Below are 23,952 nucleotides of genomic sequence, written 5' to 3' on the forward strand. Positions count from 1 at the left end.
ACCTGTTATGGTTAGTTTTTGGTTGCCACATTTTGCTCATCGTAAAAAATGAGCCATTTTATGTTATATTTATTAGTTTTGTAAAAAATACGAAATTGATGTGCCATTTCAAAGTTATTGTTCCTCCGTGTATTGGAACTTCAAACGTGTCCATGACGGTGGTTTTATCTCTCTCGGAGCTCAACTGAATGTGCTAACCAAATGTTGAATTTCGCACAAAAGGCCGCGCTTTCTGCTCGTCGTCGTTAGTCATTCGCCCCTCTGCGGTGCGGAATTGTTGTTTAAGTTTGCCATTTTTCAACAACTCATCAATCTGTTCGTTCTGCTGTGCTTCCTGGCCATAGTTTGCCTGGCAGGCTCAGTTCCAGCCGCTCCTGTCGCCCCTGTCGCCTCGTCCTGCCGCCTCGTCCTGCCGCCAGTTACCGTTCCTAACTTATGCGAGGCACGCACTCTCACCGCAAATGCAGCAGCATCAGTCTTCGTCTGCAGCACAATTGCCCTTCACCGATGCTCCCTTGTGCACTGAAAGAAATAACTGAGAATTTGTTAATACCTTGTGTGATCTATCTCAAAGTTAAGCTTTGACAACTCTTTAAACTACCTAAGTTATATATACATATATTTTGAACTCTTTATTTTTGTCTTGAAAGCTTTACCTTGAGATGTAGAATATACATTTCCAGGACTGTTCAAGGACTATTCTTTGCAGTGCAACTTTCCTGAACAAATATGGCTGACTGATTTGAAGGGAACGAACGAAGCTGGCTGCTGATGGGCCTCAAAGTGGCAGGGAAAACCGAAGGCAAACCAAACGAAACGAAACGAAAGCTAACCGCCTGTCGCCAATGACGCTAAACTTTTTTATTATGTATTTGGCGCTTTTATTATTCATCTATCATCGCTGTTATAGTTTAATAGAAAGTTGAAAAGTCATCATCGTGGCATCGGCATTGCCAATGACTTGCCAAACAGCCCTGCGCCATATGTTCCTTTGCCACCCATCCGATCTGATCCGGCACTCCACTCCCATTTCCTGCACCATCTCCGGCACCTTCTCCGACTCCATCTGGGACTGATTCATCTCCGACTCCATCTCCACACGATGCTGGCCAAAAGGCATTTCGGCGGGTTCTGGCCCTTAGCCAGCACAGACAACAGATAAACAATTAAATTTATGCAGCGAACGTTTCATTAGCATTCGAGGAAACCTCCTTGTTTAGTTTGGCCCCAGTCGTAAGGACCAAGCCGTTAGTGTTAATTAACTTGGCGCGAATTCAAGTGGCCAAAACAAACGAAATGTGAGGCCCTTTCAGCCTTTGAACTTCTCTTGGCAACTTGATATGGCGGATGCAGCTCGTAAAATAATACATAATGTTTGTTAAACATATGTAATTTTACATAAAATATCATCAATATAATTAAACATTTGCTACTCTTTTGTTTCAAGAGGTGTATTCAATTTAAACCTTTATATTCGCAGGAATCCCGAGTTATATACCATGGCTTTGTGTCGCAAATTCAATAAAACTGCAACTGACCATGAGACGTTAATAGGGCCATCGGCTACGCATGCAAAAAACCAACACAACCGCAAAGTGTTTCTAATAAATTTTTGCACCAGCAACTACAAGAAGTGTTTAAATTTATCGCATCTGCGATTTACTCTACGTCCGACACTCGGCATCTCGTTCCCTCGAACTGAATAAACAATATTTTATATGAGCCAAGCGCCAAGCGCCCGAGGTCCGCTTGTCCAACTCGCTTGGCCATCGCATCGCCCTTTGGCGCTAACTAAACGAGCTGAACATCTGGGATATAAAGGACTCAAGGATACTGTAATAAGTAAACAAATATTTTTAATTTGTGGATCAATAAAATATAGGAAAAATTCCTATCATTCTACATTAGAATTAATTGTTATTTTATCTAGTTAACAATCTTGAAATCTTTCTTAGAAGAAGAAGATAATAGTTCCGCATTAAACTTATCATTTAATTTAAAAATTATCACATGATCAGGCAATAGGATTGAACAAAAATATATGGTATTTATACATTTCTTACCAGATCACTTACATCTTCAACAAGTAAGCCTGCATACCCCATATACAGCTTCCGGATTACAGGGTGTGAAAACCACGAAGAGCAATTATGATATCGGGCATGATTTTGTGGGCAATTGGCTTTAATGGCCACCAGGCCAGTTCGAGCCAAGTGCTGTCGCCAACAGCAACAAGGCCGGGACTGAAAGCAGCAGAAATACAGTCAGTATTTGGTTGTGCCTTGTGTGTGCGAGTGAGTATTCCCCACCGACTTCCCCTCCTCTCCACAGGCTCTAACCGCTGGTCTATATGTACGTGTGAAATTTATTTAAATGCTGCCAAAAGGCAACAGCAAACAGCAGGAGCAGGAGCAGGCGCTGGAACTGGAACTGATGATGCTGGATGGAGTTTGGACTCGCCGGAGGAGGCGATACTCCATTGGCCTCCGTTTCTGGGGCTAAAGTGTCGCCTTTTGTGTGTTATTAGCCGGGCCTGGGAACTTGCCAGCCTAGACTCTGATGCCTATCAGAAGCAGGAGTTATGCACAGAGGAAAAAAATGAACAATACTGGAGTCTTTAATTGGGAAAAAAGTAACCCCTACTCAAAGAATAATATATGAACATGATATTAGAAAAAACTACAAGATGATTGTAACATATTACAACAAAGTATTAATATCCTGAACAGCACTTCTTAGATTGATATGAGCTTCATTAGAAGCTCAGTTAAGTTACAAATATATTTGACATTAAGATTACTTTTTAAAATGAAAGTAAGGAATTTGATATATGAAACTTATTTTAGATAAATTTCCCCCTGTGTATACTCCAAGGGAACCAATCTGGACCGGCATCCCTTTTCCCATTTCCTATATACTCTGTCGCTTCTCCTGATTTTCCTCCTTTTTTTTGCTGGCTGCTTGCAATTTATTTTTATATTGCTCTACATGATAATCGTTTGCATTAAAAATCGCCTGGCGTTGTGTGTGGCCGTCTGGCAGTTGCCTTTGCCAAAAATGTCGTTGTTTGTATTTATTTATTATTCAAAGTGTTATCGGTGACAGAGCAGTGGTGGCAGACAGAGGATGGGGGGCGTATCCGCATCCGGTTGAGGCCGGGGGAGGTATGGCAGCCGAAAACCCAAAGGATTAGTTATGATAAATGTGTTTTATAAGCGTGACACACACACAGGGACAGAGAGAGGGGAGTTCCCCAACCAAAACAACAGAAAAGGCAAACAACGGAGAGCGGGCCGTGTCCCATTTTAATGCACAGATAATGAGTTCCTTTGTTGGCAATATGTCAAATCGCTAGGCCAATATTTCAGTCCCGAAAGGATTGGGATTGGGATCGGGATTGGGATACATTTTGCCATTTGCCGTTTAGCATTTACCATTTACCATTCGCCATTCACCATTTGCCTTTTGCCATCTCGCCGTTTTGTGTGGGCGCGTTGAGTCGTGTTAATTGCGAGCCGGCTCTGGGGGCAACTACTGGATGAGATTAGTTGGGAAAGATTATATAAATCAGTGGCATCAATTCTGATCAGTTACGCAAGACAAGCCGCAGAATGGCAGGCTGATAAATGCGGATGTGGCGAGGCCGAAGAGAAGAAATCAATTAAAAACGCTTCACTTCGACTTATCCTTATATCCTTGTTGTGGTTGCTGCTTTTCGGTTGCCATAAGGACGAGATAGGCATATCGAATAAATCAATGCATTTGCCGCAATAATGCTGTCATGTGTGGTTTTGAGATTCTCAAAACTAAACCACCAACTGTCAACCATTGAGTTGTACTAATGAAGTCATTAAATTGAAGAAACAATTATGCAATTATTATTGCCACGTCTTTTGTTTTAAATGCAATTTGTATTTAACTAAGTTTAAAACGAAACAATACACATATATTTGTGGTACTTAAGAGGATTTACTCTTAATTATTACATGTTTAATTCGTGTTTATGACTCTTAGTTTTAAATGGTGAATTTTGAGACGCAATTATTATTAATTATAGAACAAAACAGACTGTAAAAAGAAGCTGATCTAATCTTTAATAAATTATAATCCAGACTTTTTATTTTAATTTATATTAATGTATGTCAAAATCAACTCTGCTTAAAAAATACAATATTCCCCTGAAAGAATCTTATGCAATATTAGCATTAAACCTTAAATACAATTTGTCTTTTGTCTAGATGTAGAATCATTATAAATTAAAGAGCATACGCAGTCGGTCATAAACCTTAACTATAGTTATTTCGATTATTGTTTCCTCTGCTCTTAGTTTCCATTCACAACTGGTGAAATGGGAAAAATGCAATTATGTAAGTCAGCAAGCATAATCGATTAACGCTTGGCATTGATGTAGCTGCTCCTGTTCCTGCGCCTCCTGCTCCTGCTCCTGGTCCTGCTCCTGCTGCCACTACTACTACCAATTCCTCCTTCATTATTCGTGGCTCCCTCACGTTTTCTCGATTGTTTTTGTATGACTTTTTGCTGAAACTGGTGGCTGCGCATGAGTAAATGTGAATGTGATTGCGTTATCAAGACGTAGTAGTACATATGTAGGTGCTTATAAATTCGATTAAATTAACGCCACGCCCACTGGGATAACTTTTCTGTTGGGTGGGACTGCTCTGTTAGCAGTAATTTCAATTTAATCGCGTGCCCCGAACGCGTGACTGGCGATGTGCCGGGGCTAATAAATATTTCACTTATTTCACGATTTTCACGCCTACTATTCGCTGATATCCCCTCCACCGCCAAGGGCCACCTGCGAGTGAATTGTTACAAAACGTTTTCACCATTTTTCCTGTCAGCGCTTTGTGCTCTAACTGAGTGTGTGCTGAGGTGGGCAGTCAGGACTCAACACAGTCCACACTCCAAAGTGCCTGAGCACCTGAGTGCCAGAGTGCCGCCTGCCAAGTGCCAAGTGCTGCCGGCGGCTTCGTCTCTCGAAATGAGTTGACACTTTGCATGTCAGTGTAATTTTGAAATATTAATCATACGGCATGTGCAGCTTTGGCGACGATGACTGCCGCCGAATGGCAATGTTTGCTTGGCATGGCATGAGCATGAGCTATGAGCTATAGTCCTGTTGTACTCTACTCTACTCTAGCACTCTCGCATATAGTACCGCAGTCCTGTAGGTAAAAAAGGAGCTGTGCTCTGGCAGGATGATGATGAGGCCGAAACTATTGTTGTTGCCGCATATTACGTTACAGGCGCACATTAAGCACACTCAAACCAGGAGGAGCCCGACCAGAACCAGAACAAAGGAGCATTGGCTGCATAATCAAATAGAAACTGTTCGCCCAGTGTTGAGCGAGCCAAGTGCACAGCGAGAAAATTCGAAGTTATAAATTCAAATACATTTAATTTGTCTTTATTATTTATTATAAATGTCTTTTTTTTTTAGAAAATGCCTTAAAAGACCGCAAGACAGTAACCATCAAAAGAGCGAAAAAAATTAATAATTTTAAATGACAAGTAATGCCTACGAGTAATGATAACGAGTAAAGATAACAATTAAAGACATCGAGTAATGATAATTAGTAAAGTAAGAAGACAACGAGTAAACTAACTTCCAGAAAATCGTTCAAAAATAATAATAAAGAAAGAGATCAATCCAACGCGGACTAACGACGATAGAAGGGAATTCCACATTTTTAGGACTACCTGGATAAAAATTATAACTGTTATTTCAAGTTATAAGAAAATTCACATTACATAAAAATTGTTTTTAAATTCATTAAATAAATAATTTCACATACATCATTTCCATAAATTTTATTTAACATAATTAAGTGCATATTTCGTTACAACAAAATGAATACGTACTTTTATAATTTTCCCTCACTGCATTGCCCTGACTAGTCGAGGTGGCATAAAGCAATTAGTGTTGCATTTTATGGCCTTTAATGTGGTAATGGTTTCGGGTAATTAACAATTATGTCTAACTACAAATGCGACACGTTGCCGATTGCGTGCGCTGGTTGCCTGGATTCGTTCTTCGTCCTTGCCGCCGCCCCCCCTTGACAATTCGTCCCGCCCTTCCCCAGAGGTCCTGCCCGTCCGCAATCTCAATCTCGTGCTACTTCCTTCTTGAGGTTATTACAAATTTTGCATATTTCAAGTGGCTACCGAAACTTGCTTTTACCAAGCTCCGAAGGAAAACTTCATTTCCATTTTCCAGCTTCGGATCAGGAGAAGGAGCTGCGCAGTAACCGGAGAAGAGCAACTGAACAAAGCAAATTAGCCATGGCTGCGAGAAGTAACTAAGTGGTTTGCTTATTGTTACTTCGTTTTGCCATATTAAAATTTCAGAAATTTCAGAAATTGCCGAAGCTGCACACTTTTAATGTGCAGCAGCTAGCAACTAGCAACTTGCTACTTGCATCAACATCGGCAACCGGGTATCCCTCCAGATTAATTAGCCATGCAAAATGTTGCACTCCCGGATGAGAGTGGATTGAATTGAAGAGCACTACTGGGGGCCAGCAGGGGCTCCGGATCGAGCAGGAATATCGCCACCCGGCGACCTAATGAGCCACGCAGCAGCATTGAGAATAATAACGCACATTGTGTGTCTATTTCTTGCTTTATGCGATTCGAATGATTTATACTTCCATTTGTGTGACTCGCAAAGCATGTTGTGGATTTAAAGTTGCTTATTGCTTCAGCAGAGAAATTAAGGTGGGAATTTATAGAATATCATCATTTATAAAAACTACACAAGCCATATAAATTGCATCTGAATCCTCTTTAAAAGGGCCATTCTTATTCAAATATATATATTTTTTATATTATATTGAATACCATTTCAAGCCAATATTTCAATAACAAATTCTAAATTTTTAAAGTATGTAGAGCCTGTATTACTCTATTATTTAAAATCTTAATTCAAACTTAAGCCAAGTTCCTGAAACATTTATCTTATATGAAAAACCAACTATAATTTCTATACTATATTGTACAATAGTTCATACAGTATTATAAAATAATAATTCAATACAAATAATACGAATATCTTATGAACAATATTATGTTATGTCCAAAATATATATGTATAAAGCTCATTTAAAATGTCATTTTGATATAAATAATTGCTCAATGAAAATCACTAGCAGAATATCAACACCTGCAGCTATCAATTAATTTATTTAAGCCACTGCTAATGCTGAATTAAGCAGCCACTGCCAGCATTTACTCCTAAAGCGGAAATTTAATTTTAAGCGGCAGCAAATGCTCCTTTAGCCATAATTAAAAAGCCCCAACCTAATGGGCTCAGTGCCCCACAGCCTCATCCACATTCACATCCACATCCACATCCACATCCACACATTCCACCCACAACCGCCGCCACAAGCCGACTGGCATTTCCAGTCCCAGTCCCATTTACACTCCCCGATCCGCTGGGATGGACGACGCACTGCCAGTTGGTGCTGGGACACTGCAAAAGTCTATTAACGTACATGAAACTGTTAATTTCGCTGATGCAATTTCGGCTCAATTTATTGTGCACCCACAAAACACAATAACAAAAAAAAAAAATGAAAGGAAAATAGGAGAGAGATGTGAATGGGCGAGCAAACGAGGAAAACGAGCCGAAATTGAAAAGCCAAAGTACATAACAACAAGCTGGCGGCCCGACGCATGCCATGGCCCCCAAATGCCAATCCCAGGCGCGAAAATCAATATAAATATGCTCGGCACATGGCCATGGAGTCACCACTACCCCCATGGCTCCCTCGTCCTTTGCCATCTCCGCCTCCGTTTGGCCCCTCGTCCTTCCCAGCTCCAGGAACAGGACAATTTATGTGCATTTTGTATGCAGGCGGCTAAATAGACAAGGCTAGGCGAGGTCCGTGCTCGCGTTAGCAGCTGTACATTTACAAAAAAGCATTAGAAACTTTATTTTATTGCTTATCAGCTTGTATTTGAAAACAAATGTATGTTATGTAGACTATCCTAGCGTATTAAAAATTGTTTTAAATTTCAAACCCGAGTGCACAAAATAAAGAATTTTTTATTTTCGTTTATTACTTAATTTTAAAAATATAAATTTATGTTAATGTTAATAATAATTTTAGAAACAAAATTTAAATGAAACAAGAAACGAAACTAACTTCGGGAACTCAAAGTTTATATTCCCGTGCAGTTTGCAATTAAATTCTAGGAACGAATCTGAATTCGATCATAACTTAGATTAAAATAATCGCATTTCATTCTATTCTGAGGGATATTTTATTTGGAAAAATTGTTTGAAAAACCAAGTTTAGCAAACTCACGACTTTGCCAGAAAAAGCATTAATTAAATTCGAAAATCTTTTCTTTGTTATTTTTTATTAAATTTATAAATCTGCATACTTAGTTTTAAAATTTTGTTCTTTCGAAGATCAAGAATGTATATAATTTGTATAATGGTCGGAAATGCCTTCTTTACAGCGTTACAAGCTTCTAACTAAAATTAATATATCCTGAAAGGATACAAATTTATTTCAGTAAAAGAAGTAAGAAAGCTACAGTCGAGAATTGTTCGAGACTTGTCAAACCATCCCAGACGAGTCTCTGAAAGCGGGTGTAAACAAGATGGATGTAAACAAACTTAATGTGTAAAAACATATATCTTTATAATAAAATTTTTACAGGGTAATAATGTATTTATATTTATTACTTCCTTTCTCGCTGAATATATAAGTTTAGTTTGTAAGAAATGCTCAATATACGTATATGTTTCTTAGGCCTCATTATTGTGAATATAACACAGATTTTCAAGAGTCCGTAAAATGCTAAAAATAACATAACCCTGGCCAAGTTTTCGCCGAGTGTCTATGCGTACGATGGGCGACGACTGGACGGACGGAGCATAATACAATGCCTGTGCCAAGGACACCGACGAGCACCGCTGACTGCAACCCCCAAATCGCAGAGCTACCTACATACGCCCTCTCTCTCTCTCTCTCTCAGCTCCCACGTAACGATAAAACTTGAAAATGCTGTTAGCTACGAAAATTTGCTGTCGGACTTTTGTCCGGGAGTAGACCTAATTTGACTGCCCTTCCCTTTCCCTGCCCCGGCACCGGCACCGGTACCCGGCCCCGTTCACAGACCCCTCTCCTTGCCCGGTGCGCCCCTGCGGAAAGGCACGCACCATTGCACTTGTATCTGTATGCGATGGCGAATGCGTGCAATTGCAAATTTATGCACTGCGCTGTAAACAAGGCAAACATTTCCGCCAATGAGGGGGGAGCGGGGACGAGGACGAGCTCCCTGATGCGAGTGCGAGTGCGAAATTCGAATGTGGCGCGCAATTGTGAATTATTTACAGCATACTTTGGGCCAGTCGCGGGGACTTTGACTCGATTCGGTGCCATTTGCGTTTGGTCAGCGACAAACCTAATTACAGTAGCAGTGGCCAAACGCGGAGGGGGTGAGAGGGAGGGATGAGTCCTGCAGCAGGAGGATCCTCCTTTGTCTACTCGTTTAGCCGCGCAAATTGCTGTCCATTCAGTTACGAGTCCTTTGCCACACAAACGAGCGAGTGTCCCGATGCATGCCACACGTACGCACACTCACACCTCTCCGAATTCAGCATAACTTTCGCTCCCAGCGACAACTGACTTTTCAACTCCAGTTCCAGTTCCCGTTGCCACAACTGTTGGTCCTGTTCCCACTACTGCTCCTCCTGCTGCTACTCCTGCTGCTGCTGCTGCTGTCAAGTGGACAACGTCAGGGATCTGCTCCCCTCTCTCTTGGTGAAAGAAATCCAACTGGGCAAAAACTGCCTGCTGCAAAATATTGTGCAATGCGCTGCCAAATACAAATAAAAAAAGGAAACTAAAAGTCACCAGCAACAGCAAGGCACAGCAAGGACTCCTAAATACTGAATGGACAAGGACACTCCTTACGAATGGCTGGCTGGCAGATATAGAAAAGCAAAGTATCCAAGTAAAAGTATCTAAAGCAGTAAATACCAGAGAGATTTTATGTTTTAAATATTCTTAAACTTAAACTTAAACTTAGGTAATAAAAATTCGCTTAATCTTAGAAATCGAAAGAAAATATCATTTTACTTTTAAAGAAAAGTTAGGAGTCAACAATAAAGACAGTTTTATAGTTATATCCTTTTTTATTGAAAATTTAAATGAATCTATATAAGTTTTATTTTTTTAATATGTATGTATATTTTTTCCAGCTTATAAAAATACAAAGAACTTAAAGTATATAGTATTTTAATATCCAAGAAAATCTAAAATAGTTATCTTGACACATAACTTTGTTAAGTTACACATCTCACTTTGTTTTATTTTGACACTATTATAATGACTTAAAATTCATAAAATAAGTTGTAATATACTTTTTATTGAGATACAAACAAAACTTGTAGTGTCAGAATATTAAAAATTCAAATCAAATTGTATTTTCTGTTATGCACTAATTTAAGCAATTATAGTATTTTTAACCCAAGACTAACACTTACAGAGCTTCAATTATCCACTGTCATAATATACCCCTCGATACCCTGTAATACCTCGATACTTCTGGCCAAGATGAGTACATCGAGTATAAACAGCAACAACGAAAAACCTTTAACGGCAAATGTCGAACCTCGACCCTCGACTGTCGAACGTTGGGCGGCTGTTTATAGTTGGTAGTTGCTTGTTGGCTGTTGGCTGTTGGCCGCTGGCTCTTCCTGGCTGGGTTTCGGCCTGCTTTCCGCCAGTTTCCTCTGCCATTCCGCCATTCTGCTGGCCCCAAATGCGTTTGTCTGTCTGCCGTCCCCCGTGTCTGTTTTATTTTACTTTTGCATATTTTTTGGCGTGTTTCAACTATACTGCGGCGCTGTCTCTACATTTTTCAAGTTGTCTGCGTTTGACGTGCACGGATGGGCGCTCCACTGCGTCGGCGGCAAAAGCAGGAGCAAGGAGCTGCAGCAGGAGCGGGGTCAGGAAAAGAGGAGCAGTCCCAGAAACAGGAGTAGAACGGCAAGGACGGCGGCGGTTGGCGTAGTTACAGTTTTGCCCATCGACTGGTTACCCCCAAGCTCCCTGCTCCCTGCTCGCTGCTCGCTGCTTCCTGCTCCCTGTTTCCTGCTCCTTGCTCCTTGGTTCTTGGTGCGGTTGTGGTTCGTTGCTTGGTTATCGCCAGCGCCACTACTCACACAACCAAAGACCACTGCCGACACCACTGCCCCACCGCTACTGCAGCGGCAAATACAGATGCACTTGTAGAAATTATCTATCTCCTTAGGGAAAATCAATTTAATATTTTTTTAAATGGCGGATTCTAAAAAAAATACTTAAAAAGGTATAAAATATAATGCTACAAAATTTAAAAAATCATTTTAGGCAAAATGTGGAACCTACAAAATGATTTAATTAAAGGAAATTTATTTAATTGATATACATTTCAATTACTATGTATTAAATAGAATATATTGGTATATTGGCAGGATCAAAATTTATATTTAAGCCCAAATTACTTACAAAAAACTAATTATAGCTAATTACATGTCAAAAAGTACCTCCAAATTATATTAAACCCTATAATAACTTGCCAAAACTTAATGATTTAAATAAAGAAGTCAATGTGATATGATTTTCAACTCCCCTCACTAGTTTTTTCGCTCAGCGTACCGCGTCTGGGGCAGCAACAACGAGTTGGGTGCTGTCGGTGAGCCTGTTTTTTAGTGCCTTCCGTAACCATTAAATTTTACGTTTTTATTAGCGCGCACACACTCACACAGAGGCGCACCCCTGTCCCCCTTAACCTGCATCGCCCACCCACACTCACACCCGCACCCACAACTGACTACAACTACAACAATTTTTGAATATTTCCGTTTTGGCTGGCAGTTTTCGGTTTTCGGCTTGTCTACAAAATGCAGTTTTGCATGCACTTTGGCCCCTTTGGCGCAAAAAAGTCAACGCAAAAGAGACAATAATAAGTGCACAGCGAAAAGAAGCCAGCAACGGAACCGAGAAAAAGGAACACGAAAAACACACACAAAAAAACGTGGACACGGAAAATGGCGAAATTGCATTGCGCTCAGAAGTATGCTACGAATTCTTTGCTCGCTTTTTACCCCAGCTTATCAGCGTCTCAAATCGTTTGGGTTGCGGTCGAGGGTGCAAGCAAAATTTAGCCAAGATAGCAAGGGTAGCCTTGGGCTACCAAAAAAAAAATATAATAATAATAACAAGAAAAACTTAGTATTTAACAAATAATAATAAATTCGTAGACTTTAAGGAGCTGGATGTTGCAGTTGCCGTTGCAGTTGTGGGCGGTCCCACACCTGTCGCGGTTCGATGTTGAAGGGGAAGTGGAAGAGTGAGTGTTAAGCCTATGAAAAAGTCACTCAAGCTTTGCAGCCAACAAAAGTCAAAAGCTCAAACCTATGAAGCTCAACATGTTGGCCCTCCCAGCTGCAACTCCCAAGCATGTTTGAAATCCACAAAGCTGGGGTTTCCATTTGTAAAGCTTTGAAATAACTCTTATACACAAGTTTGCCACTCGAAATGTAACTCAAATCTTTAGTAGGGAACGTTTTGAAATAAATAAAAGAAAATAAAAAAACTCTAAGTATGTATACTCCTTTACCAACTGAGTAGACCCGCCATAAGACTCAAATAGAGCTCTACTTTTCGGAACCAACTCTTCAAAATTGGGTAAAATTAGGTAAACCGACGACCCCCTTCGGATCCCCAGCCAAGGCAGAACCCGATCGCGGTTAGGATGGAATCCTGGTATATGCTACGAATGCAGTCGCACGAATACTTCACCGTGAACTACCCCATCATTGCGATCTACAGCGGACTGGGAATCCTTGTGACCGGCTATCTGCACTACCAGTGGAAGGTCCACAACAGCGACCTCATGTACTGGAAGCACTTAGCGGAGACCTTCTCGGAGGATGTCGATTACTTTCAGCTGGCGATGCTGCTAATAATTTTCGCCATCAACACGATCTTTGTGTCCATTATCCTGAACTTTTACATGCATCCGCCGATAGAGGATGGCGGTGAGATTGAAGGATATAAATAAAATATATTCTCTAATTCAAACATTTCTAGGCGAGATGTCATTGCTGGAGATCAAGGATCGGTACTCCCGCTACATACTGCTCACCCTGATTTCCCGCTTGGACAGGATCCAGTCAAAGTTATCGGCCAAGCGGAAGACACTCACTCTGCAACACCTGGCCAGGGCGCACACGAATATGGTCAAAGCGGTGGCTCTGTTCCGCAAGGATGCCCGCAAGTTGATCCTGCCCAACGAGTCGGAGATCATGATGCCCATCGAGGACATCTACGGCGTGCCCGAGGACAAGGAACGATTGCTGCGGCGATTAGGATACTACGATCTGGCCATCGACATCACCGACGAGACAGTCAAGGGCTTGTTCAATGCCACGTGAGGAGAATTGTATTGCTGATTCAATTGCAATATCCCCTCGCAAATCCGATTTAGATTCAGATACAGAGCTCTAGTAAACCAAAGTTCCTTTAATTGCCTTTATCTGCGGTCTGCTCTCGAAAGTGCAGTGCTGTGTCTTAAAGCCGTTTTATTGTCCCAATTGTTTGCCGCTGCTTTTGCCAGCTTTTTATGGCCGCATTGTGTGCCAAGTCAACAATAACGAACCAAGCCCAGTCCCAGGCCCAGGACAAGACAGTTGTTTGGGGCTGCGAGTTGCCAGCTCCCAGTTCCATGCTCCGACTTTCACAATAACAATAAGAAGCTGGAGCCAGCAACAGCTACGGCAACAGAAACTAAAACTAAAATGCCAGACGCCCATGTCTGCACGGCTCAAAACAATATCTAATGTTGTCTGCGGCAAAATATTTTGCCAGCGTCTTTTTGTTTTGGCCGCGTTTTGTTTCCGTGTGTTCCCCCATCGCGACTTGTCTTTAAAATTAGCTAAAAGGTTGGGAGAATTCAAGAAAAATGAGGGAGTTTTGATATTATAAAGAATACAGTTTAAAAATGGGTTAAATATATTCTCTAAGCTGCAGCTAATTCCCTGAAAGGTTTTTACGATTTTTAAACCTAAACATAATACCATAATTTCCAAGTTAAAATTCCTAATATCCATTTAAATTATCAATTTAAAACTTTTTGCCTTGTTTGGGCAACAGTTGGCTCCCCACAGGAATGTACAAACACACTGTCGGCTTGCAATATCCTTGTGCAGACGAAGAGGACTTCAAAGTCTTGCACGCTTCGGTGGGCCCTAAAAAGTAGGCAACAGAAATCATAAAAATAATGAAACGATCCAAACTTGAACGAAAACACGCACTTTTAACGAATTTTCGATGCTAATGCGTGAATGCCTAAAAAGTGACAGCCTAATTTCGGTTAATGTGCCGTGTCCTCAGCCTTTGGGCACATAGGATGGCATAAACAGTCGCACGCACGTGTGAATTCTCTGGGAAATATGGGCGAAATGTGGCAAAATGCATTACTTCATTCACAATGCGCATCATTTTTTTTTTTCTATTTTGTTCGTCCTTTCGTCCTGGGCGAGCGAAAAAGACATTAAGTAGATTATGGTCTGATTGCATATTTGCGGATATGCGCGCCATAAACACATTCAGACGTGCTGCAACCGCAACAACAGCGAGTCCGCGGAAAACACGGCAGCGCAACAGCCCAAAAACCAACATGGAAAAATCGCTGTAACAAACAAAAAAAAATGAGGGGGGGGAGGACAAAAAAACACAAAATAGGAAAATCAAAAGTAGAAAAAATAAAACAGAACAAGAGCATAAAGAACGGGGAGCAAGTACACACAAAAAGAAATACGAACAAAACATGAAAACGTACGCGCATCTAACCGCAGACAAAATGACGCCTCGCCTGCCACGCCTTCCCGCCCACGCCGCTCATGAGAAGGGCCACCTCTAGCTGTACACTGAAAAATAATGCGAAGTTTTCTCTAAAATTTATTGATATTATCTATTCTTTTCTTAAGATAACTTTGATATGTTAAGCATTTTAATAGAAATGTAATTGATATTATTAAATATTAATAATGTAGTATAAAAACTAGGCTATATGCTACTTATTTTTCTAATTATAAGTGCATGTTTGTCTTGCCTTATACTCCGATTAACCTAATTTGCATTTTTGAAGTTCCTCCAAAGAATCTATTTACTATAATTTAAGGTCTTCATTAGTATATTTTTTAATAATTTAAATGATAATGAATTAATGATTAATTAATGAAAATGTAAAACAAGTAATAAAAACATTATAAACTATTACTTAAGACTTAAAATGATTCCTTCAAGGTCCTTAATATAATAAGTATTCCATCGACTGAAACTAGTATTACTAGTATTAGTAGTATTATAAAAATCAATTATAGATAATTTATAATCAAAATAATTGGCGTATAGGCCCTATTATTAATTTTATATCAAAATCAATAAAGAAACCCCCAATATTTTACCGTGCATCCATCTGCAGCTTTGCCTTTGGCAGCGGCTTCTGCTTTTAACTTGGTGGAAAAGCACAACAAAGGCATCTATGGCTGTGTCTGTGTCTGCCGGAAGCAGAGAAAATTCTCCAAAAACACATGTAGCCTGCCCAGCGAATGTGTGTGTGTGTGTCATAAACCCAAATAGCAGCTATTACTTTATCGCCGAGGCAACACCACAAAATGGCTGTCTATTGCAGCTAAATGCTGCCAGCGGCTTTTCCCCTGCATGTGTGTGTGTGTGAGTGAGTGTCCTTGTGGGTGAGGAGGTGGCAGTGGGAGTGTGAGTACTTTCCGGAAGGGACGGCAGAGTGTTAATTTGTTCAGGTGGAAAGCGGCAAACGACCCGCAAGCAATAAACAAATAATCATAAATAATGTTGCCTTTTTAACATCGACTCTAAATTAGCTATTAATTGCACCGCCGTCACCACTAATTCCCCACCCGCAGCATTGGTTAGCCCCGAAGACTCACCCCAACACCTTATCACCCTTAACACCCACCCACACACCACACAAATTCATGGTTCGGTGGTGGTGGTGATGGTGGTGGTGGTGTTGGAGGTGGTGGGGCCATTCCAATCACAGCTGGTTCAATTAGGCTTACGCCTTTGTATGCAAATGCTGAGCCACATTAGCATAGTGCTGGTCCGAACTATGGATGGGATTTGGATGTGGCTTCAAACTAGATTTATTGAATATAAAAACGGGAAGAATATACAGCCCTAAAAAGTTAAGTATAAAACAGAAACTAAAGGTGAAAACTAGTTAGTTGTTTAACTATAAAATAATTCATACAAATAACAGAGAGAGTATTAAGAACATATCAGTATACAGTAAACTATAGGAATAAAAGAAAAGTTCATTAGAAAACAAAGAGAAAAGGAAACTGAAATCATTTATTTTATACAAATTGATGGCTAATTAACTAATTAAACAAAATATAAATAATCTATGAAAAATTTGCTTTACTTTTATCAGAAAACCCGAAACCTGAACTATACAGATACAGATACAGAAACAACTTTAATTATTAACAACAAATATGGCTACCAGTAATGCAAATAATAATTGCACTAATAAATCCATTAATAAAGTCCTTTCTTTAAGTCAAAGGAGGCTAGTCAAGCAACTTTAAGGACACGTGTAAAGCCCACTGTGCCTGGTTTGGGGCACTTTAAATTTGATTTGATATGATTGCCATGCAAAGGATAATTTCACAGCGTGGAGGATGGCTTAGCATATGCACACGGACTTCAATCAGCTATGTAAAATCTATGTAAAATATTTATATTGCACTGATGCATCCTGGGGGAGTTAGGTCGATCCTGGCTGCGTGTGCGTATCCGTAATCAGGAGCACGAAGCACGGAGCACGGCACAGCACGGATGGCCTTAAGGAGATGGAGCCAGTGCCGGAGCCAGGAGTAGCTGGCAGGAATTTGCATAAACATTGCAGATACATGCCTGGCAGATGAGATACATTCTCCCGCCCGCAGCTCCGGCACCGCCTCCCGTTGCACTTGTTATGACATTTTGATTATTTATTTAGACAAAAGAGTTGCCTAGCCTTGGTCAAGTCGAGTTCCCAGCACCAGTATGTAGTATGTACATATATATGGCAACCGCCCCGAGTTCCCGCTGCACCATTTCCCCCAGAAATGCCAACGTAAATAGTTTGTTTTGGAAGAAACCCTGAAATTATTATCAAATAAATAAGTGCTCGAGTGAGCCAACAGAAGGCCGGTCCAAGTCGATATGCAAAACTTTCAAATGTTTGGATTAGAGTTGGTCATTATCTTTTATAGTTTCCGTGTCACGAGATAAGTTATTTACTATCCATAATAAATGTATACTTGGAGGGTCATGATTTAGAACCTTTTAATTAAAAAATGTATTCGATTTTAAACTTTTTACTGAGAAATAGTTTGGTAAGTCGGAGAGTTATTCTGTGAAAAGAACATGTTTCAGATGTGGCAAGTATTCTCTTTAGTTATTAGTATCTGTTATCACGTGACTCGCGCTCATCTCCAATTTGCAAGGCTGATAGCTCATGTGCGTCCTTGTGGCAACGCAATTTGCTGGCAAATCTATAGCTGCAACTTTGTCTGGACTCTCTCTGCCTTTGAGTTTTGAGTTGGCCAAACAAAATTGCCTCAAATGCAGCATAAGTAAATGTTGGCAAATAAATATGCATGCATGCTCTGATAGAGAGATACCCGCACAGGGGTTGCATCCTTTTCGGGCATAACATATTCCTGCATTTTTCATGGCTTCGTTCATTGGCATGGAGTTGACCGAGACGCAGCCAATTGTGGCCAGCATAAATCACTTAAAATTTGTGCCAAACAAATACAGGCTGAAGCCACAGGATGCTGGAAGCCGGAAAACTGGACTCTCGTGGCAAAAGTCAGAGCCAAAAATGCTTATGCAAGCTAAACAAGTTTAAATATTTATGCAAATCAACTGCAAGTGAAACATTTTTAAACTTTAATAGCCATAAATGCCTTAAACGGTCAAAGCAAATCGTTTGAAATTAAACAAAACTTTAAATAATTGAGGCTGTCACGAGCAGAATTTATTGGAGGTAATAAATTTACGAATATAAATAAAAGAGATTGACTACAAAATTGGTTTATTCTTGCGGGAATCAAGCGTTATGTTGTTTTTTCTGAATTCCATTTCAAGTTTAATGTCCCTGAATGGTCAGAGGTAAATGTGGTATTTTAATCAAAGCCTTAAATAATTTAGACTGTCAAGATAAAAAAGAAAATAGACAATATAAAATTGTAAGTAATAAATTTCGAAGAAAAGTTACATATGCTAAATATATACGGTAAAAATGTAAATTAAATTTCTTTATTTAAATACTTTAAAGATTGTACAAGCCAAAGATAAAAGCAAAACTCAAAGTAATAATTTCTCTAGCTCTATAATTGAAGGTAATAAATTTACAGAACAAAAAAATATTAAAGAACTCAAATTAAGACTGACGAATTTTCTGCATAAAGCACCCAGCAAATCCCTTGAAACAAAGGGGGGTTCCCCGATTTAAAAAGTAGTTTATATGTGCAGGAATAAAACGTGGATTAAAGCACCCCAATTTCAGTTGCAGAAGCGAAATGACAGAGGGCCTCGAGGCGCATATGCAAAATGGAAACTTTGCTGCCACTCCACATCCACATCCAGATCCAGAGACCAATGTGTCGTATGCGCAATGTATGGTAAAACTTGGCCAAGCGTAAATGGATGCATCTTGGCAGCAGGCATAAGTGCTAGACAGAGAGAGAGAGAGAGAGAGAGAGAGAGAGAGGGAGAGACAGAGTAGAGTGAGAGGGAACAGCGCTCAAACAAAACATGATAACAATTAAAACTTTGTACACTTGGCGTATTTACATTATTCATTTTGCTGTTGGATTCTCTTGTCACATTTCGCCCCACTTCCCCTGCATTCATTTTTTACACTTCCCCTTTTGTTGCATGCCACATTCATCTCCAGACACATATCTACATGTGTCCATAGATCCGCAGCCAACAGTGATGGAAAAGCCATTATCCTTGGCAGACTCAAAGTAAGACTTTTATCCTTACATTGCAGGCACCTCTGCAGATATTATTGGAAACAACAAAAGTCACAAGAGTAATACGAAAAAGTAAAAATTTCAAATTAATAACTAATTAATATTGTTGATATTACAAAGGTATAATCTTAAATCAGAAATAAGGAAAAATATTATCATGTGATTTATTAATAAAATCAAAAGGCTATTACATTTTTATGTTTTAAACATATTCTTTCATTCCACAATTATTTCTTTGCTTTTATTTTAAAAATCCAACCATTTACTGTTGAAATAATACGTCGAATGTTTTTCCCATCACTACCAAAAACTGTGCATTTGTTAGCCTCCATTTTCTGTTTTGGCCACTTGAATGATTACAAACCTTCAAAGGAAGTGAAAAATCCAGTTCTAGGACAAAGGCTGAGTGTCAGAGTGTCAGAGCGACAAGTAGACAAGGACCGCGCACGTTAAGTACTTAATGACATTTTAAAATAAATGTTAAATTTATGACAAAACGTAATTACCGCCCAGACCGAACCAGAACTCCTGGTCATGGTCCTGGTCCTGGTCCTGGGCCAGCTACAGGTTCACGCCGCATGAAATATGAAACCGTAATTACTTTAATTAAGCAAATATTTTGTATCCCCAATTCTTTTCGCTATTTTCGCGAATGGGAGGCTGCATTGCGAGCGGGATGGCATTGATTGAGCATATTTATTAAATGGCTATTATTGCTCGCACATCGCACGGCGCACGGCAATAAATTGATGCATTTTAATTATCGTTTAAAAGGCCCGACCGGGGCACTGCGCCTCCCTCTTCCGCACATATTAATACCCATCGAAATTAAAGAGCAATCGACGGTGACTGATTGAAACTTTTTCTTTAATTTAACTTAATATAAGTAATAATAATAAAGGGATAATTGTACGCAAAATACACAACTAATGTTTGTATTTCCAATTACTTATCTTTTTGTTAAATAAAATTTAACATTTCATTCTGACATTTTGAGGCCAGTTTTAACTAAAACTAATGTACATATGTATATACATTTTGGACTACTTATTAAGCTGAGTCAAATCAAATACATAATTAATTCTTTTAATTAGTTGTATAAATGAAACCGAATTTAGAAAAATAACTTCAAGTGCATAAGTGAAGTTACACCAATAAGCTATTTTCAATTTATTCAGACCACATAATAACTTACATAAACAATAGAAAATCCATCTAATTCGCCATAAATAAACGGACATGGGTTGAACCGGAAGACGGAGCATTTAACTCGGATGACCTCTCCACAATTGCACTCAATTATCGCGTGATATTCAGATTTTCTCTTTAATTGTTTATTTATCCAAAGTTTGATGACTAATCTTTTTGCGATTGCCTTAAAGAATTCTGGTTGCAGTTGGTTCATTCAATATATTTTCCACATAAATTAAATCTTGTTTATTAGTACACATACAAAGAAAAGTGGAGTCAAGAACCCTTAGCTTTGTTTATAAAAAGTTAAGAATAGCATAAACAACAAGAACGAAAGCTAACTTCGCACGCCGAAGTTTGTATACCCTTGCAGATTGAAATTCGATCACTAGGAATTAATCATTTCATTCACCTATTCATATTACATTTTCAGTTTTACATTCAAAGTTTCAAACAGGAAATAAAGTTAATAAGTCTTAAGTTAAACAAAAATAATAAAAAACAAGAAAGGAAGCTAACTTCGGCACGCCGAAGTTTATATACCCTTGCAGATAGAACTTCTATGAATAGGAATCCATACAATATAAATTATATATATTTGTGTTAAAACGGGTCAAATAACACATAGTGCACTGGCCATAAAATTAAAAGTCAGTAAATGTCTGTTTTTCTTACATATGTATGTTTATAGCGAATATATTGAATTTAACGAAAATAAGCTTATTTTACATTTATTCATAAAACATTTCGAAATATTTCAATGCAAAGTCGAAGGCGGGGAAATTTCTGTTTCGAACATTTCTACCGCACGTTTTGTTTTGATTATGTCTTTTAATGGAGAGTCACTATGTATTGATATTCCCACTTTTAAATCTTTGTTTACATTCAAAGAATATAAAGGAAAGGTAAAAGAAACGATGCGATACCCAAATACGGTAAATTTTCAACAGAAAACATAAAAGAATACAGCAAGAGTCTCTTGCTCAGAGCGAGAGCGACAGAGTATGAACTGTTTCGGTTGTGCTCGCAACGAGAGCGCAAGAAAAAAATAGTTCGACAGTTATTTGCTCTGCTTGCAAGCAGTGTCAATAAAAAATAAAAACACGTGTAGACAGTAACGCAATATATTGCACGAAATAGCCATGCAAAAGTTTGCGTGCAAAACAAAAATTTATTGGAGCAAGAAATTTTCTTGCAATATTTGCATAGGTGTAAACATTTGTGCAAACTTTTACTGCAAATTATTTTCAACTTGCTGCAAATTGTTTGCATCGTGTGTTTCTAGCTTTAGAAGGTGTTTTTGCTCGATATTCAAATAATTTGTTAATGCAAAACTTTTACTTTATCGAATTGTATGTTTTTGTTTCTGGATTTATGCACTGGCATAACATCTATTTTATTTGATCTTTAATTTTTCACTCAGAACACTTAAAAGCAGCGAAATAATTGAAAGCACATCACATTTCCTTTTATTATTTCATTTTATTTGCAACTTGATCATCGCTTTGTATTGCTACAACCAATTGATCGCAACTATTGTGGGTTTGTGATGTTGTAACTATGAAGTGATGCGGAATAATGCGAAATCGTTGTTTGTGGTCGATGCAGTCGGCATCTCAGTCACTGGAAATAGTTTATTTTTAGCCACATTGTAGTTAAAATATTTCGTGTGTATTAAATCACTCACTTTGCCGCAGACCCAATCAATGAATCTTTGTTAATTAAAATACACCAGACGATTAACACAACTGCTAATAGGATGACCACATTTACTCCAATTACTAATTGTTTATTATTTTCCCAGGTCATCATCTTGTCCAGAAATTGCAGTTTTAGCCGATGGGAATTGTGTCGTCTTTGCAGCTCAGAAAATCACGCTTAAATGATATTGTAAGAAAGTCACTGCCCGAAGCTAAGAAATCGAAAAGTCTCGAGCAGAGAGCCGCTCTCAGGTTTTGAATCTAAAGAGAGTAAGAGCCAAGACAACGAGAGGGAAATTATCTCTTTTGTTTATCAAACGATATTTCTGTACTTCCCCTCCTTCTACGAATCGAAATGCCTGAATGTGGGATTAAATGGGGACTACAATTTATTTCAAATGTTTAAATGTCTCGAAAAGATTATCTACTTAGTATTTACAGAGTGCATCCACAAATATGAAACTTGCTGAAATTTTATAATCCTATTCAAAGGCGATTTATGCAAGTGAGATAAAGCTATTATATTATATTACATATATGTACATATATCAACCTAAAATGTCTCTATCTCTGCGGTATTGCCTGTTGCCTATTTCCAATCTTAACTATCAATCAAATCGTGTTTATAATCATTACCTAAAATTCACAAGTTCAATGCTATTATTTCTTTACCAAACTTATTTTTTTCGGCTATTAACGTCGGCCATCAAAAGACTAAATACTTTAAACACCTAAAAGAGCTTTAAACTAATTTACAGTCTCATTATCATGAAAAATATTTATGTGCATTGTGCCATAATCAAAAAACCGTTTCTCTGGCTTGTTGTTTACTTCGAGCCTAGCTCTAAATGTAGCATCCACTGGCACTTGGAATGATTTCTTGGTAACGTCCTTTCCGGTTATGACATCCTGCAGCAGATTGAGTAATATCTTTGGGGCCAACACCATGCATTTGATCATTAAGCGTGGCTTCCTTTTGAACAGTTTGCCTGCCTGAATGCCATATGTGTAGACCACATTACCGGTATCCTTGAAACCGCTGCAAAATGATTAAATAAGAAGATATTATATAAAAACTACAATGGAGATACTCCTTACCCATAATTCTGATTCCTTTTCACGTAGTAGAGCATCTCAGCCAGAATGGACAAAAATCCGATTCGCTTATTCCGGTTAGAGGTGCGAAGATTTACCTTCCGTTCGTCCATCACGCCGAGAAAGACATGGGGTAGTTCCACAAGGAGCTGCCAGTGCATCATGTTCATGTCCGATTCCACGATCCGAAAGTTCTCAAATACCTAAACATGGACGGTTAATTAATGGGATATAAGGAACGGCATTTGATACCCACTCGCAGGAGCCTGAACAGTGCAATCGTGTAGATAATCCGAAGATCCCGAACACTCATCCTTGTCGGATCCTCCCCCGGCAAGGGTGGGTCCTCCAGGCCAAGCTGTAGACGATAGAGGAAGTCGTATATGACGGAAGGGCTGCCGATGGAGTTGAGTTCATAGAAGTAAAGTATGTTGCTGGCATATTGTGACTCTAAGCCCGCCTGCAGGAAGTTTCTGGCAGTTCCGTCCATGATCTGTGAGTGACAAGTAAAATTTCTAATAATAATATAAAGCAAAATAATCAATCAAATATGTATAGTTTACCTGCAGCAGGGTTTTTAAGCGCTGGTCTCCAGTGCTATCTTTCTGCTTTTTTTGGTAGGCAAAACGTGCCACATACCAATTGTACTTGTGCATTATGTGGCGAGTGTGGCTCTCTCTCAGCTCCTTGCACACGCCCCGTAAATACCTTTGGTGGCGAAAGTCGACCTTCGAGAATATAATATCAATAACATCGTATGGCAGATCTAGCAAAGTGAGCTTCCTTTTAATCGGGAACGGCTCCTCCTCCTGGGTCTCCGACAGTGACATGGTAATTCGGGAATAGGTGTGTGTGTTAAAGTTA

The 23,952-nt window shown here is 39.2% G+C and overlaps 2 protein-coding genes across 3 annotated transcripts; one reads left to right on the forward strand and one right to left on the reverse strand.

Moving 5' to 3' along the window:
* Positions 1–12,526: 12,526 nt before the first annotated feature.
* Positions 12,527–13,554, forward strand: LOC110190235 (uncharacterized). The gene is made up of 2 exons (XM_020960596.2): positions 12,527–13,066; positions 13,119–13,554. Exons 1-2 carry the CDS (start codon positions 12,781–12,783, stop codon positions 13,460–13,462), a joined length of 630 nt encoding a protein of 209 aa, XP_020816255.1. The 5' UTR covers positions 12,527–12,780; the 3' UTR covers positions 13,463–13,554.
* Positions 13,555–22,359: 8,805 nt separating this feature from the next.
* LOC110190258 (uncharacterized) lies at positions 22,360–23,918 on the reverse strand. 2 transcript variants are annotated; one of them, XM_020960621.2, is made up of 4 exons: positions 23,652–23,918; positions 23,345–23,581; positions 23,092–23,291; positions 22,360–23,032 (listed from the first exon to the last, which is right to left on the reverse strand). In XM_020960621.2, the coding sequence occupies exons 1-4, from the start codon at positions 23,916–23,918 to the stop codon at positions 22,741–22,743; spliced, it is 996 nt and encodes a 331-aa protein (XP_020816280.2). In that variant the 3' UTR covers positions 22,360–22,740. The 2 variants fall into 2 exon arrangements, with proteins under 2 accessions (XP_020816280.2, XP_020816281.2); XM_020960622.2 differs by having other exon boundaries at positions 23,345–23,603; positions 23,652–23,912.
* Between the last annotated feature and the right edge of the window lie 34 nt (positions 23,919–23,952).

The sequence above is a fragment of the Drosophila serrata genome, unplaced genomic scaffold, assembly GCF_035046125.1.
Source record: "Drosophila serrata isolate PLE 108 unplaced genomic scaffold, ASM3504612v1 contig_272, whole genome shotgun sequence".
NCBI classification, from domain to species: domain Eukaryota; kingdom Metazoa; phylum Arthropoda; class Insecta; order Diptera; family Drosophilidae; genus Drosophila; species Drosophila serrata.